The sequence below is a fragment of the Apostichopus japonicus genome, chromosome 15 (genome assembly GCF_037975245.1).
Source record: "Apostichopus japonicus isolate 1M-3 chromosome 15, ASM3797524v1, whole genome shotgun sequence".
NCBI lineage: Eukaryota > Metazoa > Echinodermata > Holothuroidea > Aspidochirotida > Stichopodidae > Apostichopus > Apostichopus japonicus.
Window position 1 is genome coordinate 17660248 of NC_092575.1, and position 18769 is coordinate 17679016.

At 38.5% G+C, this 18769-nt stretch overlaps 2 protein-coding genes across 5 annotated transcripts in view; one reads left to right on the forward strand and one right to left on the reverse strand.

Moving 5' to 3' along the window:
* LOC139981608 (uncharacterized) overlaps positions 1-12373 on the forward strand; it is a 49646-nt gene extending 37273 nt beyond the window's left edge. For 2 of the 3 annotated variants that reach the window (XM_071994123.1, XM_071994124.1), the window contains exons 8-9: positions 1301-1455; positions 2096-12373. In XM_071994123.1, the coding sequence (XP_071850224.1) occupies positions 1301-1455; positions 2096-4303 (2363 nt within the window). In that variant the 3' untranslated portion in view covers positions 4304-12373. The remainder of the gene's footprint in view (positions 1-1300; positions 1456-2095) is intronic. The other variant, XM_071994126.1, reaches the window with a different exon arrangement.
* The window catches only part of LOC139981607 (rabankyrin-5-like), a 45086-nt gene continuing 32663 nt past the window's right edge, over positions 6347-18769 (reverse strand). For both annotated transcript variants that reach the window (XM_071994121.1, XM_071994122.1), the window contains one exon: positions 6347-18588. In XM_071994121.1, coding sequence (XP_071850222.1) covers positions 18456-18588 — 133 coding nt within the window. In that variant the 3' untranslated portion in view covers positions 6347-18455. The remainder of the gene's footprint in view (positions 18589-18769) is intronic.

Genomic DNA, 18769 nt, shown 5'->3' on the forward strand with positions numbered 1-18769 from the left:
TGCCCCAGAATTTCTCTCGTATAGTTTTCCTGAGGGGAAAAAGTTGTCCAGCACCTGAACTGATATATTGTTGTGTTGTCGTATGGAGGGTGTGCAACTTAGTTTGCATCAGACAAATCTCCAAATTAGGTGACCTTGCACATCAGGGATAAATGTTGCAAGATTTGGGTGGGCAAGGGGGGGGGGGTGTGGAATGTAAAATGATTTTATAAAAGGAGAGAAATTTTCTTACAAATATTCTACTTTTACTAGAGTTGAAAACTTATTTTTGTCGTAGTGAAAACTAGTTACGTCCAAGTGTCGAAAAGAATCTGTAGGAAAATCCTTTATTCAGTTATGTGCATTTTTCCTCCGTAGTTTGGGTTGTATAAAGTCACTTATTTTTGGGGTTTCATTATTACAAGCTTCATAATTTCATTACAATTAATAAGTGTTTTTTTATAGAAAGACGTTTTTTTTTCCCCCTCTGTAATGACAATAAAATAGAGCTGTAAATGATTAGACACAATTAGCTGTTGCAATGTGTTAATCTCTGATCAGTTAATGATTTGTAGTTTGTAATATTGGTAATCACAGTGAATTCTTTAAGGTAACCCTAAACATTTTGCCCGTCAATTTTCAATACCCATAGCCTAGTGGTATAAACCGGCCTAGATTTAATTACTTTTGATGTAACAATTTGGGTAGAAGATGATCTCCTTGTTGAAAGTATGGCTTTTATTACCTCTTTACCTCTTTGGGTTACATAGAATTTGAAAGGAGCATTTCATCTCAGCACTACTGTATATGTCAATCTTTGCATGATTTATACAAAACAGAAGGTTACTAAAGACTTAGGAGTCAAAAATATCTACAATAATAGATTAGAAATTTATAAATATGTAGATACAAAAGATAGAGGAGATTACCAAGCAGGAGTTTAGCTATTAAGAAACTTGTACATGGGAATCCCCCAAAATTGCTTTTAGTTACATGATCAAATCATGAGAGAAGAGGAAAATTGTTGGGTTTCTCTTTCGTTAAGACCATCAACTGTGATCCAACTTCCTAGAGCGGTTGGAAGGTTTAGCCAGTCAAAAGAGGTCGCGTTCGATCAAATACATCTCGAATTACTGACAAGATATTGAGATGGAGTTTTGAACCAGCAGTGTGGAATTATTTTTTTTCTCAAAGCAAAATTTTACATTGTGTGCCATTTAGAGTGATTGATACAAACCAAACCATACAGTACAAATAAAATACTAATAATTTAAAAAAAACAATTTTAAGTCTTTTTTTTTTAAATTATTTTCTTTTATAGGTATTAAAGTCTTATTTAGAGTATCATTGGTCATCTTGACCTACACCCTCGGTACCAGGGATGATATACGGAAATGCCCTGGACTCTACGAGTCGATGCAGGTACTCAAGAACATCCCACCTGAATGTCTTAGAGAGGAATACTTAGTAGAGGAGGTAAGCAAAAAAGGATTTTGAAAGTTCTACTTCTGATCTCGTGGTTATACTCCAGCTAGCATTGTAGCAAGATTTCGATTCTCTTCGCTCGGATCGGTGTTTCTTCTTTGGCACGAGTGGGAACTTACTTGAAAAACAGATGCAATGTTATTAGTTACCATACGTCACGCTACAATTTTGAACACCGTTTTCTTCAGTCACTGGAAGACTGTTCTCTTCATTATACTCATTCAGAAATTAACTGGTTTCTGCTTTAGTCAGTTCAGTTTGTTTACTTACAAAAAATTCATGGCTGGCCAGTTTTGCAATTTAACTGTCTCATTGTGACTAAAGACTTCCAAAATGGTACATATCTCAGTCAGTGCCATGGGGGGATGGGAGATAGGGGTTGGGGTAGGTCTCAGTGCCACTGTGGGGGGTTGTGGTCGGGAACTTGTTATTGCCTATGGTCACAAAGCAATGCTTAGCATATGGTGAAGTGAATGTGATGCTTTTGTGCAAATGGGAAACTTTGCAGTCAAATCAGGTTCCATTTTCTTATTTTTTATGAACCGGATTCATAATAGAAGGGGTCATTCTTACCAACAGTTTGTTATGATTAAGACCGTTCGATGCCATTCTCTTTCTTTCCGTTTCACAGATGCTGAAAATACACGTCTTTGAAAAGGATCTGGAGAGCGAACATTCCCTGACGGTTGCCCGCCGCAATGCGATGCGTTCCAGGCAGCTGTCCAAGGACTCTGCGGCGGACATGCTCAAGAGCATCGAAGCTCTAAAGAAGAAGAAGAAGAAAGTCCGTCCTCCTCAGTCGACAGAAGCCGACGAAACGAGGTCGATGATCTCGCTGGTAGGGTACGGCAACGAGAGCCCCGTGAAGCATAAAAAGAAACGAGAAAAGAAGAAGACGAAGGAGAGAGACCCCGGTGTATCAATCTACAATCAGACGGTGAAACCGGCCTGGTCGGAGCCAGAATTAATAAACGTCGAGGAACTGCTGGATCAGACCTTACCCAACTCCTACCCGGACCCAATGGCCAACGGAAGGGAGAAGATAGGCCAAATTGAATACGATAACGGACACAAAAATCTGATCACAAGCAGACACAACAGTAAAAGTGAAAGCGCCCTCAATATTGCAGCCAATTACAAACTCGCCCAAGCGCCGAGCGACGATTCGAACATTCACGAAGAAACCATGGACTCTTCGTTATCCGATTCACGGAAGGGAGCCGTCAAAACCGAGGAAGACCATTGGATGGATACGAGCCCCAGTAAGTCTTCAAGTGCAATACAAGAGGATAGCGACACTTCCTCGGCGGCCACGTCGGAATTTCACGACGTGGAAGACACGGGCTTGGTGACGTTCGTCCGACCGTCGTACGAGGATGGGGGCGGGGGTGGGGGCAGTGGCAGGAGGAAACAGAGCGTGGACTCTTCTCACTCGTTGACAAAGGAGGGAAATCTTCCCCAGTTTGCAATACAGTTACCGGGGGAGGCCGACCGCCACGAAGAATTCGAAGCCAAATTCGAGAAGCACATTTTGGATTTGAGCTTCGATGGGGAGGAAGCCATGCAGCAGTCGAGCAGCGGTGAGTCTGAACAAAAGTTTGAGAGTCCGACAGGGGGGATGCAGCAGATCCCCGCGAACGATAAGGACACGACTCACGATCTGAACGATAAGCAAGCTGACGTCAATGAAGAATTTGGCATTGGAAACCTTGCGACGGGTCCGCAAACTTTGAACGATGGGAATGCTAGCACGCAGAATGAGCTCCCACCCTTACCGGGTAGTATAGAGGATAGTATTCACACAGGTCCATCAGTGCATCATGTCAAAGGTCAAGATTCAAACCAAGTTACACTGTCCGGAGAGGAGGAGGAGGAGATACTTGGACCATCTGTAAATGCTCGGTCGACACCATCGAGTGTAGACCATAGTGACCTTGACAGTTTCCCCCCACCGCCTCTCGAAATGATGGATGACGGTATTCAAGAAAGAGTCGAGCCCTCCGAGGAGATGAGTGACAAGGCTGAGATGGAGGAACCTAGATCGACTCATTGGGAGGGTCCTGTCCTCAGTGATAATACAGTAAATGGTGCTGAGGCTATTGCAGACTTACCACTACCAGATAGTGTAGAGGACAATTTTCAGGAAGCGACTCTCACGAAAGGAGGTACCGAGTCCCCCGGAGAAGCTCCCCGACAAGAGCTTGCGAGGGTAGACGATGACATCGACAACATCCGAGAGAGTCTGGAGGTTTTGCCTCTCTCGGAGACGGATTCTAGTTCGGTGTCTGACGGGAGGGCCAACGGTGGTAGTCTGAACGGTGTCAGCGACGCCAGGAGATCCCTGACGGAAGAATTAGATGATTTAGATAACGGCGATGCGGGAAATCTCACTCCTGAAATTGTAGCTCCTCCCGGACTCCAAGAGGAGTTTCATGACACTGTGGAAGATCACAAAAGAGCGTCCAATGGTGGACCTAAGGTGGGGGAAAACTTGAGCTTGAAGGACAAGCCCTCCGTGGTCCCTCCTGGACCAGCCGAGGGTGACGATCAGAGGAAGGAGGTCATAATAACACCTCCAGCTGTTCATCCGAGGAAACCTACTCCCCTTCCTCTGGATGGTCACGTCACAGATAAGAAACCCACAGCGGTCTGTTCTCACCCTGCGGTGGAGAGCAGGAAAGATGTCCCAGTGTCAAAGACGATGTTACCACGGCCAAAGACGAAATCGGGTAAGAAACCAGTTCCCCTTCCCAAAAGGAAAGCGCTGGAAAGAAAAGTTGCAAAGGGTCCGGCGACTCAAGGTCAGTTGGGTAATTCGCTGATTACAGACAAACTGTAGGAGGGAGTCGAAGGTTTCTCGTCATTCCAGAGAGTAAAGGGCATAATTTTAACTTGACATCTTGTAGATACAGCTCCATGGTATTCCAGTATTAAATGAAACAAGGAGCAGAGTTGTAACCAAGAATATTTAGGTCTGCTGTCTCTTTTTACCTGAAGTTGTGTGATTTTTTTAATCTGTATTTGTCCGAAAGTCACAGAAACAGTCACACGCTGAGCACTTTTCAACTCAGTATTTAAAAATGTATGCTGTCCCTATAGGTATAAAATAATTCAGTAGAATTTCCCAATTGCGGGGAATTTTCGAAGTAGGCAGTTTTTGAGGACTGTTGGAGATCTCCACACTGCATCCAACCATCATAAACAGCGTAGCGTGATGGACATATTTTAAATCCATGTTGTCAATAAACGTGATTTCTCCGTCTTTTTGCAGAGATGATGTCGTCTAAGAGAAAGAAATATTACTAGAGAGGCAAGATATATAAATTTGTAAAATTCCTTGCCTTGTGTGTTTGATGCTTGAATTTTTTTTTTCTCAGATTTTGAAAAAAAACTCAGCTGTTTGAATTTTATTTTTCATTCCATGTCTGCATTTTGTAAGAGAGCTAATCACCATTTTTTATATTTTTTTTTAGTCTGCTTAGCTCACTGAATGCAAACGCGACACCGATAGCAAAGAAAGAAACACTTGCGTCTTTCATATGTCAGATTAGAGAATACACATTCAGATGTAACCCTTAGCTGGCACTCTCCTGTTTAGCCGTAGTAGCTTGTAGTTTTAGTTCGTGCACAGTCATGGAAACGTCATAAAAATTTGAATACATTTTCAGGCACGGAAAAGTCAACCAGTAAAAGATGTAATGTAAAATGTCATGCATAGAAAATGGAACAACTTTCTGATATTGTTTCCACTCGAGTCTTGCTTATTTCCTCCTGAAAATATTTTGCCCAAAATCTGATATTCTATGAAAAAGGTCATGAGATTTGTTAAAGGTTATCATGGAAAAGTCTTGGAATTTTAGTTTGAAGAAAGCATGTTAACTCCTCTGTGCATGGAAACCATTCAGCTCGCTGGCCATGTCATATCACTCCTTCAAATTCATAACACATCAAAATATTGCTTGAAACTTGGCTCAAAGTAAAGTCATTGTACGTCTGAAAATCCGACATTGATCCGGATTGTAGTAGAAGACCTCATAAGAGTAAATAAGTGATAAATGTTTTGAAAGATTTTTTCATCAGTTTATATTTTAATTTCTAAATAGCTAGAAATGGCTGAAACAAATAACCATTATTAATGAAAGTTATGAATTTGGAAACTTTTTTTTTTGTGCCAAAACACAAGTTTTGAGAACTTTTAGCAAGGAAAGACAGGAATTTTTAGGTGTGTTTTTTTTTTAAAAGTTGCTGTTTTTGTTGTTGCCATGCCGACTCGTTAAATATTCCTCTCATTTGTGTCTTTTATGATGCATGGCTTGTGTGAGTTTCTCTCGACGAAAACTGGTAAAGGAGTGGGCAATTTCAATGTAAAAATGCACCAATAACAGTTTTCATTGAGATTAAACTTTGTATCCTCTCCTCCCCCTCCTCCCCTCCATCCCTTTCACCCCTCCCCATCCCCTCCCCTGGCTGTATAATGGCATTAATATTCATATCTGTATAAATAAATATTCAATTCACAGTTTCTTTAATTATAACATTGTCACATATTTGTTACTTTTGTTACACCATTTTGAATTTATACACAAAGATAGTTTCAGTAAAAACAGTTAAATTTTTTTAAGTTTATACTGAATGAGTATTCAAGGGTATGAATGTACAAAACGTCACGATTACTTACTACCTTCAGTAATTCAGAAATGTGCAGGACAAGGAATTCTCTGGGGGAATTGCTGAATTTTTAATGTATAATATTTTAGGGTTTGACTGGAAAGATAAAAAAACTATTTTATAGAGACATGGTGATGGGAATGTGCAATGTTAAGTTGCCGCGGTAACCATATATAATTAATTTGATATCATGGAGATGTCTTTGGTTTTCTCCCCTTGATTTTCCCCTCTCGATGAAATATAATCTATTGAAGCAGGTATACCGATATTTCTTTGACAGACAAAGTGGTACTTACAAGAAAACTAAAAAAAAAAATTCCACTTTACTAGTAAAAAAAAAAAAGGCACCCCTATCTGAATATCATGTTTCTAACCATATGTATGGTTGTTTGAAGTCTACTTAATATAATAGGTTTGGTCAAGTAAATCCATCACAACTCCAGGAAATTGAATTCAGTTTGTTAAAACATGATGTCATCGCAGCATATATCTTTTGTTCAAAAGTTTTCTTGTTATTTGTTTCTCCTTGAATGTGATAAATTTGGAAATGTATCAATGGCCTATGAATTCTTGAAAATGTATTTTTTAATTTTTTTTTGGATAAACAGAGTATTATCTACCATTGTGGGTGAATGATTTCATTTTAATTTTTTTTTATCGAAAACCATTACAAGGAGAAACAAATGACACATGCATTTGTTTGACTGTGGTGGACGGGATGTATGTTATTGCACTGTTGCCAGATGCCTTCATGAAAAGACATTTTCACCGATCTTTTAAGATTCAAATCATCACCGTTGCAAAAGGGGAAAAAAAAATTCCAAAGTAAGCCACTCGGTCAACTTCTGTCACGAATATGCAAACATTCTCACCAGAACCAAGATTACAATTGTAAAGTGATAAGGTACGCTGGTCAACTGTGCATGTTGATCAGCATGCAACATTTGCAACTTGTTGATCTTCGAGGCACCAGAGTTTCCAAACCGTTTAAAGCTAAGTGGAGGAATCAAAACAGGGTTCATGTAAATATCTCAAACAATTGTTGGTATTCACTTACATATTTATCACTGTGAATTCAACCTGAAACTTGTTTTTTTTTTTCACCAGTGAGGCAAGAAATACAAGTTTTGATTCCTTTAAAAAAAAGAAAAAAGTAAGAGCTATGTGTTGGTGATGATGGTAGACTGAACCTCATGCTTGGTATGTAGATCCATCCTGTTTAATAAAAGGAACCCGACTGACTCATTTCTCTGGTCAGTAGATATCTGTCTGGAAAACTCTTCAAAATATCGTGCTTGGTATGTAGGTCCACCTTAGTGAATACAAAACAAGTATGTTATTTTATGCAGATAAAACATGTCATTTGAGGTCAACAGAGTGTAAAATCAGAAAAAAAACCTTTGTAAACATGGTAACTCGAAAAAGCTAACACTTACGTTCTTACTTTAGGTATGTAAGTTTCGCATCAGAACCTTATTGTCGACAATGGTCAACACTGAAAATGTTGTGTGCGGTGTTCACATGAAATACATTCTCATAGAAAAATGTAGCAAGGAGTCACTAAGCCTGTCGACTTTCTGGTGTGAAAAGTTACTCTTATTAGAGCTGGGTAAGCTATAATGGTGAAAAATTCGAAGAAAAATGTGTTTTTTAAAAAAAAAAAATTTAAGCCTATCAAGAACATTGTTAGTGGGATAAAGCAGAGTGACTTTGTTGAAGTGAATTAAAGAGCTGGTGCTGATTAATACAGATCTATATCTATACCTCATTCACAGTTATTCGGAATTAATTTATTCATGGTACAGATGCCACTGAAAGCTATATCTTTAACCACTTAAGGATGTAGTTGGTTGACCAATCCTAACACTTATTCACAGGCTTTTAGCTCTTCAGGTGCTGGTAACTATGGTAACCATGTGAGAACATTTTCTTAAACTATTATATGCAAATTAAAAGCCAGGGCTTTTAGGTACATCAGCTGTGAGGTAGTATCTTTAACAAAGGTAAACAGACTTTCTCAGTGTGTTTGACTATCTGCTATTTCACTGATCATGCTAAAAGTAAGTCATAAACGATTTCTGCTTTTTGCTCAAATACATTGCATGCTTTTGTTGCAAACATAGCAAGCTTCTCTAAGAGACCAAAAAGACATGGGTTTGATGTATGAATCATAGTGCTTCTGAAAAGTCACTGTTTTAGAACTTTGACCTCATGTCACAAAACTCATCAATAGATTATTTTTCTTCTCCGAAGGTGCTCTTTGCAAAGTTTAACGATATCAACAAGTTCCCTGCTTGTGGTGCCTGCTAACAGCAGATTGCGTGGAATAGTCAGAGTGCTGTAAACTGGCAATTTTCTTTTGCTCGCTGAGAAAATGAAACAATTTTTGATAAGGTTTTAAATTATGAGTTCACAGTAACTTGTTCATTACATGTGGGAAATCATTCTAGTAGAAGTAAACATTCTTTTTATTCCTCCATATAGTGAAATAAATATTATTTGTTAATAGTATAATTTTGTTTTAATTAATAGAAGCATTCCATTGTTTCAGTTACATTTCCAGTTATTCAAAAATCTCGTCTTTCGTTCTGTTTTTGTACTTTATTATGACGAGAGAAGTAAAATTACGAAAATGATATGAAGTTACAGTTTTAGTTCTTGCCATAATGAAAATGTGTTGCCTATTTTTGTATTGATCAAGTTCAGTGTGTTACGTTTATTAAATATTCCGTTTTATGAAGTCGAGTTCAATGATAGGTAATGTGTAAAATATTTCAGTGTTTTCTACACAATTCATTTTGTTATTAACTATCTCCCTGTGGGCTTGTAAACATGGCACTTTTTGTGCCTGTTTTCAATAAAAGTCAGTACCATTGGGGATGGTGGGAGGAGGGGTCAAAGGACAGTTGGGAAGGGTTAAAAAATCTTGGGGGCAAGGGAGGACATGTGAACTATTGGGGGGGGGTGAAAAGATTAGAAACGAGTTATCACAGTGGGAAAAATAATTTGGATAGTGGGGAAGAAATGGGACTGTGAAAACATTTGAGACAGTGGGGAAATGTTTTTGTTTCTGGTACCAATTGTTTTCACACGGTCTGGTAGGGAAAAAGTAGGGAAAGTGGAGATCCTCTCTTCCGGATCTTGATTTTGCAATGTTAATTTCCTTTCAGTTTAACTGTGCATGCCTCAGAGTATTCATTGCTCTTTTAATAAAACAGGAGTCACAAAAAAACTGATAGATAAAAAGAGAGTATAGATTCTCCCCCAAAATATGTTAGTTGGGTTTTTTTCCCAATTTTGAAATTTTATGGAGAATCATTATTTCACTTTCAATCAAAACTTGAAATTTTTTTTTTTTTTTTATGTATTTTTTGTTAGAATAATTTTTTAAAATATGATTGTTATAATCAACCATTGTCAAAAATGAGCTATTGTCAAAAATGATAAACAACCTCCGAAGTACAAATAATGGAAAAAAAGGAAAATATTTACATAATAAGTCTGATACAGTTCAATGAAAGCCGATTGGGAACGCTATCCATTAATGTGTAACGTCATCTTACTTAATACAACAGGGTTTAAGCGTGTGACACCAATAGATAACCCGCACGGCTAGCAGTAGTTTACAAGGAAGTGCTATAGTATGAAGGCAAGAGATCTTATTTTGCTGGACAAAAAACTTGGTGCTTGTTTTTTATATCAATTCAAACCTTAGTCACTGAGAAATTATCTAAAAAGTCTTTTGATGCTGCAATGAAAAAAACTGCAGTGGGTTCTATTACAATTCTTTAAATCTGCTTGATTTTACTCAACTCAAATAATCTTGTTGATAGTATTTTGCCCAATGATCAAAATTGATTTGTCCATTTACCACATATAGGGAATACTAACGTACTGTGTTGTTAAGGTGCTCTCGCCACATTGTTCAAAAATTTCCACAATAATTAGGTAGACAGTGTGAGCTGTGGTGATGAAAAAAAAAAGGCCATACGATGAGTTGCTTTTATACTATATTTGTAAAGCAGAATGATGTTCTAAGTTCAGGGTGTCTCTTGAAAATTTTCCTCTAGCTAAAAAGAGTCTTATTTGACAGCATTTTATACTGCAATTCAGAATTTGAAGATTTTAAATGTTTTCTGTATTTCTGTGGTTCCCGTTTTTTCTGATTTTTTTTCATTTCTTAACATTTCATTTCTCTTTCTACATTTCATGAAAACAGCACAAAGCTTTCAGAGTAGCATTCTGCATTGAATTTTCGACACTCATTCTCTTCACATGATAATAATAATACAGTGATCTCATCTATAGGTCATCACGATTGCCTCCAAATTATGCTAGAAAGTTAAATAATGGTCACCTGTGCTCAAATCTCTACCTGCAGATTTATCTCCTTTCTCCAAGCATTTTGACATCCCTTGGAATTTAAATGTCCACTTTACATTTATCATATTGCCTATTGATAGTCAAAACTCTCCTGGATAAAATTATTTGTAAACTTTTCCGAAATTTTTGCAAATAACAAATTTGGGGCTAATACTGATGACCTATAAACTTTCCAAGTCGTTCGTCAAATTTTGAACCCCCAAAAAGGGAGAAAGAGAAAAGTTTGGGGGCGGTATTCATAAACAGTGCTTTCTTTGATCTATTACAATCATACCTGTTTGTTGTCCCGAACCAGAGATAGAAATGTTACTTGCAGCTGTTGAAGAGCTATGTAGAATACATATATACAATGGATGCAAGGCAATGTAAGCTGTGTTTGTACACACTTACAAAAAATAAATCTTCATGAACTAACATTGGAAAATAAATTGGATGCTTTTTGCAACTTGTGATCCATTTGTATGTTTTTGATGAATATCAACATAAATTGGTCCTTTGAGGCCCTTGTACTCAAACTGGGGGTTGCGGACCTAGGGTTTTTAAAGGTCAACAAAAACATTTTGGAAAGTCGCCCAAAAACTTGAGTCTCGCTTATGAAATTGTTTGAAGAAAGCTGAATAGTTTATATTTTTCGGGGGGGGGGGGGGGGAATGAGAAAATATATTGAACAAATATAACCTTTGTTAAAAGTTTCCATATTAAGACATTCTGGAAAACAATTATATGAAGTGAAAAATATGTTCATTTCTGATAAAGCCAGAATTAATTTGCAATTTTTAGTATTAAAATGGTTTGAAGAGTAATGTAGGATACATATCTACTATGGCTGCAAAAGCTATGCAAATAACCACCCCCCTCCTCCCCTCCCCATCCCTGGTGTCAGGACCATGTGTCATTATTTCCAAGTATTGAGGAGTTTTCAAGTAGGCAATAATATCAGTGAAATAGAGTTTTGAGCTTGCGCGACCATTACTTGACTTTTTTAGCATATTTAGTAGCTAACTGTTAGAATTCATTTTTGATATTCCCAATGAATGGAAGGTTTGTTTTGAGGTTATTGAATAAAATAGGTCACATGTCTATTTTAAATAACTCACATGAAGCATCTTTAAAAAATTCAACCGTCGGCGTTTCATCTTCATGACAGTAAGTGCTTCATAGGACGTGTCCTTGATTTATTTACCATGCATTACAAACATGTTTAATATGTATTAATTTGTTTAAAAGCTACTGTTTTTTCCTTGGGTTTATGTTGGCAGCAACAATCGGTACATGTGATATTTTATTGATCTGGGTGTGAAACTCGTTTAGCTAGTGATATTTGAAAACGGTAGTTTTACAAAACATAAAAAAAAAAATTAAGACTTGACATTGAATGCAACCTCCACTGACAACAATGTTTTGTGTTTTTTGGGTTCCATATTAAAAGTTTGTCACATCAAAATTGATTATTTCAAAATAAAAGCTTTAGAAAATGCTTTATGTAAATAGAATATGATATGAAAATAATAATGCCATGGAGAAGGAAAAAAAAAAAAATTCACTTGTTGCAACTACAGCTGGTGACTAGGCCAAAAACCCCCCAGTTTTAGGAAAATGTGTATATGAATTTTAACCTTTTTTTTGGCCCACCTGGTTGACTTCATCAACCCTGGAAGTGAGTAGGGATGATTAAATATTAAAGTGATTAGGTATTTGTTGGGAAGTGAACTTCAGTGATATCGAATATGATGTAGTTTGTGTTTTAACTGTATTTTAATGACATTATAAATGTAAAGAAAAATATTTGTATGAAATTGCATTTTTTCCCCTTGTCTTATTGTTCAGCAACATGCTGCAAATAAATCATGAATATCAATGATGCTTGTTTAATTTTGCCATTTTTGGTTTCGGTGATAATCGTAACCTATGCATTCATGTGCATATGCATTCATGTGTGTGTGGGTGTGTGTGTGAGTGCGTTTGTGACGCCCAGCTTGTAAACATGATATCTCAAGAAGGAGGTCAGATGAATTTCATATTTAGTGTGTAGAAGTACCACATTGAGTACATTTGTTTGTACTATTGTTTTTGTGGAGATCAAAGGTCATTTGGGGTTACCAGGGGTCAAATTGTGAAAACCTTGTAAACACGATATCTCAAGATGAGACGCATGGGCATACTTCATATTTAGTGTGTATAAGTACCACGTTAAGTACAAGAAGTTATTGTTTTGGTGGAGGTCATTTGGGGTCACCAGGGGTCAAAATGTGAAAACCTCATAAACACCATATCGAAGAAGGAAATCATGGGCAGACCTCATATTTAGTGTGTAGGAGTACAACATTGTGTAAAACAAGCCTATTGTTCTTGGATATGCGCACCCGTTTTTGTTTTTAACAGTGTGAAATGTTTTGTGAGATTCAGAGATCCCACCATGATTCTCACATGAAATTGTGAGAGTTGGTCGGTATGTGATATTGTGACTTCACATTCATCTGACAAAAAAGAACCCCCGATCTGAGTCAAATTCTTTGGCAATGACTATTTAAGCCCTTCCACATTTTGGGGGAGCAAACATGAACTTTGTAATCTCATGGCAACATTAGGTACTGGTGGAGACAATCATTTCAGGATACAAACAATAAAAAATACACTAATTTATGGGTGCTCACAATATTTATTGAAAGTGATATCTGAATGTAAATGGCAAGTAAATAGATTATTTAAATCAACAAGACAAATCATATTTAATAAACAATGGATTGAATTAACATGATGAATAAAGTATTAATAGAAGTGTGGACTCTAAATATTTCATTAATATATAACCAAGATAAATACGTACCTTAAATCTAAACAACAAATTTTATTCCAAGCCACCACCAAAATAAGAGCACCTCCACCCAACCAAAAGTCAACTGTGTACACCAGTTTCTTTCTGCAGAAATAAAAGTCATCTCCTTTCAGGGAAAGCTGAAAAGCCAAGCTGCAAGTCACAACTACTACCAGTCATTTCTGGAGAAATTTGAGCCACTGGACCTGATCTGATGTGAAATGTATCCCATGTATCTACATGGCCAGGAGGCCAAAGACCTCACTGATTCGGCAGTATTTTGTTACTTTAAAAGGAATAATTTTCTTCTAATTACAACACTTTTCCAGAGTTACTGTCCAGTCTCAACATATCTTGTTGCCTTTAATGACTATATGTAACAGTCCTTTCCAGATTCTAACTTGTTTTCCCTCCACCCAAACAAGGCACGGTCCATTCTTATATACAGAGAAATGGTAGGCTAGGATAGGTATGTACCTCTGCTATGAAAGTGTGGTAGGCTAGGATAGGTATGTACCTCTGCTATGAAAGTGTGGTAGGCTAGGGTAGGTATGTACCTCTGCTATGAAAGTGTGGTAGGTTTAGGTTTGGTTGAGTTCTGTGTAGTGGAGTAAGAATCTCTTGGAGAAAATCTATGGAGACATTTACCACACAAACAAGCAAAAGACGTTCTGTATATTAGTGTACCAGATGACATGAGAATCAAGTCTGCAAATCAAGACGTTTTATGTAACGCATTTATTTCCAAGCGATCGATGCCCGTGATTTACAAAACCATTGGTAAACGACTAGGCCTAGGGCTGGATTTACCTTCAGGGCACCCTGGGCCAGACACAAATTTTGGGGCCTCTGAACTTGTTTTGAGGCAACCAAGGCAGGCGTTTTGTTACCAGGGAGTTCCATAACAACTCCCTGGTGTTACCATTTCTAAATCCAGGAGAGGTCTTATTAGGTCTCCATACTGTGTACGGGCATATGCTGTAAACATCGAATGTATATAGCTGTTTATGAAAGTTAAATTTGTGACACCGTTTCATTTGGAAGTAATATGAAGAGTCCACAAAGGAAATTGTTTCTTCACTAAAGATATTCTATGAATTGTTTCAAAGAGGTCACTTTTCCCCCTTCTTCATTTGCTTTGTTAATTTTGCATGGGGGTCCCCATTCATTGGGGCCTTTGGCCCATCTGGCTTTGTAAACAATATTATACACACATTCATATATAAAACAGACATACAGCTGTAGCTACCAACATTGATACCAGCAGGAGTATTCTACTCAAAACAGAAGGCATAACAATGTAACACAGCCATGAATTTAAATTTAATTATGAACGTTGGCATTGGAACAGGCAAGAAATGTCTCTTAGCCGTCTGCTAAGCAAGACCACCTCTAACAATCTGTACACTCTTAACGCTGTTAAACCTCTCAACTAGATGGAGGCGTTGATGGGGGCTGGGGAGGAGAGGTTGGCATTTCAGAGAGTGGGAGGATAGTGGGTTACAACCCTGGCCTGGCCAAAGTGAGCAGGAGGGAGATTTTATACCACAATACAACTTGCGATGGCACAAGGCAGTCATTTGAGCCACACTTAGTGAGGAGTTCAGCTATATATAACTCCCACCATCTGCATTCGGGGAGAAGTTGTTCTTGGTGTAAAGCTATCGTCCTGTATCTGATATCTGTCAATACCAATTGGAATGTAAACAGGAGTGGCATACCATTCCCTTCCCCTCTCCCACCTAAAAAATAATAAACAGCTATTAAAGTATATTAAAGTATTGTGAAGAAATGATCAGTGCAGCTTTATGTAGACCAAAGTTTTTATGAGCAAATACTATAACAGAAAACATAAGCTACTTCCTAATTTTGTTACACTACACAAAAAGCAAGTATATGTTATTTTCATCTTTGGCTATTATGAACTATTTTAGATTTTTGTTGCAATTACAAGCATCTATATGTCTATACTTTATGATTTCAGAGTGCATCTTTGGGTTACTAAGGGAAGGTCAAAGTTCATCTGAATAAATAATAATGACCCGACCTGACTGGTAAAGGCAGCTGTTAGTCAGTGAATACTTACAATATCTGCAAAGTGGGATTTTTTATTTGTGATGGTTGGGGGTGGGGTGGGGTGAAGGGAGTTGTTTTAGACAGTGAATTTATCAGGTACAAATATAGAACCTTTTGAAAACTATATAAATATACAGCTGTAAGCTTTTATGTGAAGAAGAAACAGATTAACACACATACACATATATGTATCTACAGTTATATACAATAAAATTGCTACTAGAAGCAATAGTGTGATATCACAAGAATATGCTACCTCCGAATAATCAAAATGGCTACCAGGTGTTCCTACCTCAGATAACTCTGTGTGACAATGATGTACTTGGGTCATTATTTATGAAGGCTTTTGTGTAAGCTTGTGTAATATAACCTTCAAAAATGTCTAAAAATGCACTAATATTAGTACTATCACATGTTTCCATCAGAGTTGCCAAGGGAACAGTGAACATAAATGTACAATTATCCACACAGTGTTTCTGCATCTATTGAAGGCTCTCAGCAAATCGGATCACATCTTTTCATTTGAAAGATGGTCATATCTAAAGATTTGTTTCTTCAGAGTTACATTCAGGGCCGAGATAGTATATTTGCAGTGAATAATATGCTTCTTTTTCTTGTTCTTTTCAATATTTATATGCAATTCCTGCTTAGGACTAGTATTAAATATTGACAATACTGCACAAGACATCGAACTAACAAGATTCACACTTTTGATACCCTAATGTCAATAAGAAAGGTTGGATATACAAGGTAGCCCCTTCCCTACGTATGTGTCTGTTTAGAGTCCTACAGTAACCCCTTCCCTACGTGTGTCTGCTTAGAACCCTACAGTTACCCTTTCCCTACATATGTGTCTGCTTAGAGTCCTACAGTTACCCTTTCCCTACATATGTGTCTGCTTAGAGTCCTACAGTTACCCTTTCCCTACATATGTGTCTGCTTAGAGTCCTACAGTTATCCTTTCCCTACATATGTGTCTGCTTAGAGTCCTACAGTTACCCCTTCCCTACGTATGTGTCTGCTTAGAGTCCTACAGTTACCCCTTCCCTACATATGTGTCTGCTTAGAGTCCTACAGTTACCCCTTCCCTACATATATGTCTGCTTAGAGTCCTACAGTTACCCCTTCCCTACATATGTGTCTGCTTAGAGTCCTACAGTTACCACTTCCCTACATATGTGTCTACTTAGAGTCCTACAGTTACCCCTTCCCTACATATGTGTCTGCTTAGAGTCCTACAGTTACCACTTCCCTACGTGTGTCTGCTTAGAGTCCTACAGTTACCCCTTCCCTACGTATGTGTCTGCTTAGAGTCCTACAGTTACCCCTTCCCTACGTATGTGTCTGCTTAGAGTCCTACACTTACCCCTTCCCTACGTATGTGTCTGCTTAGAGTCCTACACTTACCCCTTCCCTACGTATGTGTCTGCTTAGAGTCCCACAGTTACCCCTTCCCTACGTATGTGTCTGCTTAGAGTCCCACAGTTACCCCTTCCCTACGTATGTGCCTGCTTAGAGTCCCACAGTTACCCCTTTTCTACATATGTGTCTGCTTAGAGTCCTACAATTACCCCTTCTCTACATACATATGTGTCTGCTTAGAGTCCTACAGTTATCCGTTCCCTACATATGTGTCTGCTAAGAGTCCTACAGTTAACCCTTCCCTACATATGTGTCTGCTTAGAGTCCTACAGTTACCCGTTCCCTACATATGTGTCTGCTAAGAGTCCTACAGTTACCCCTTCCCTACGTATGTGTCTGCTTAGAGTACTACAGTTACCCCTTCCCTACGTATGTGTCTGCTTAGAGTCCTACAGTTACCCCTTCCCTACGTATGTGTCTGCTTAGAGTCTTAAAGTTACCCCTTCCCTACGTATGTGTCTGCTTAGAGTCCCACAGTTACCCCTTCCCTGCGTATGTGTCTGCTTAGAGCCCTACAGTTATCCCTTCCCTACGTATGTGTCTGCTTAGAGTCCTACAGTTATCCCTTCCTTATGTATGTGTCTGCTTAGAGTCCTACAGTTACCCCTTCCCTACGTATGTGTCTGCTTAGAGCCCTACAGTTACCCCTTCCCTACGAATGTGTCTGCTTAGAGTACTACAGTTACCCCTTCCCTACGTATGTGTCTGCTTAGAGTACTACAGTTACTCCTTCCCTACGTATGTGTCTGCTTAGAGCCCTACAGTTACCCCTTCCCTACGTATGTGTCTGCTTAGAGCCCTACAGTTATCCCTTCCCTACGTATGTGTCTGCTTAGAGTCCTACAGTTATCCCTTCCTTATGTATGTGTCTGCTTAGAGTCCTACAGTTACCCCTTCCCTAAATACGTATGTGTCTGCTTAGAGTCCTACAGTTATCCCTTCCCTACGAATGTGTCTGCTTAGAGTACTACAGTTACCCCTTCCCTACGTATGTGTCTGCTTAGAGTCCTACAGTTACTCCTTCCCATATCAAAGAATCAAAATGACCCAACATTTCAACACTTTGTCATAAATAAAGATTTAAGAGAGGAGTTCGAGGAGATTCACTTCTAATTAAAACTCTCTGACTAAAACTTCAAATTCTTGTTTTCTTGTGAAAGCTCACATCTGCATAGCAGCTCAAATCTTTGTTTAATGAAGTTATCTAGAAAAGTTGAGAAAATGAGAGAAAGGGAGGGCAGCTGGATGAGGGAGGGGTGGAGGATGGGGTTGAGGGGGTGGTTTGTAATCTTAGAACACATTTAAGAATGTTAAATACTTTTAATTTTCACAGTGAAGAACATCGCTCCTCTGACTGCGATATTTTACAATGTCATCCTGACAAAACATGAAGGTCGTTCATGTATCGCCTTTCCGTACTCGGATCATCCCAACCGACAATATCACCAGAATTTGAAACCGTGTCTTCGTGGATTCTGCACCTGTTCATTGCAGGTTTACAGTAATCCCTTCACATACCACACTTTTTTATACCATCACCAAAAATGTCCTATAGCTTATATTCTCATACCGACTTCTGCTACTTCTGCTGCTGCTTCAGAGGCCGATAGTTCTACCAGCAATGGTTTTATGACAACCCTCCCAGAGACAGGACATCGAAGCAGACGTCACAGACGCGGACAGGACGAGACAGGTTGTATTTGATGATCGGCATCATCTTGGACGAACACTTATTACAGAGCACTCTCCCACAGTGACGGCTGAAGAGAAGAGAAAAACAAAATCAAAATGTGAACGATACAAACGATTGATTTGACCTCCCCTCCTCCCCCAATTTATATATATTCACAAAGAAATCCACACATATCAGCAGGTCAGACTAAATCTTCTCTCTCTCTCACTCGTCAGAGCCATTCTGAGGCCAGTTGGGACCCCCCCCCC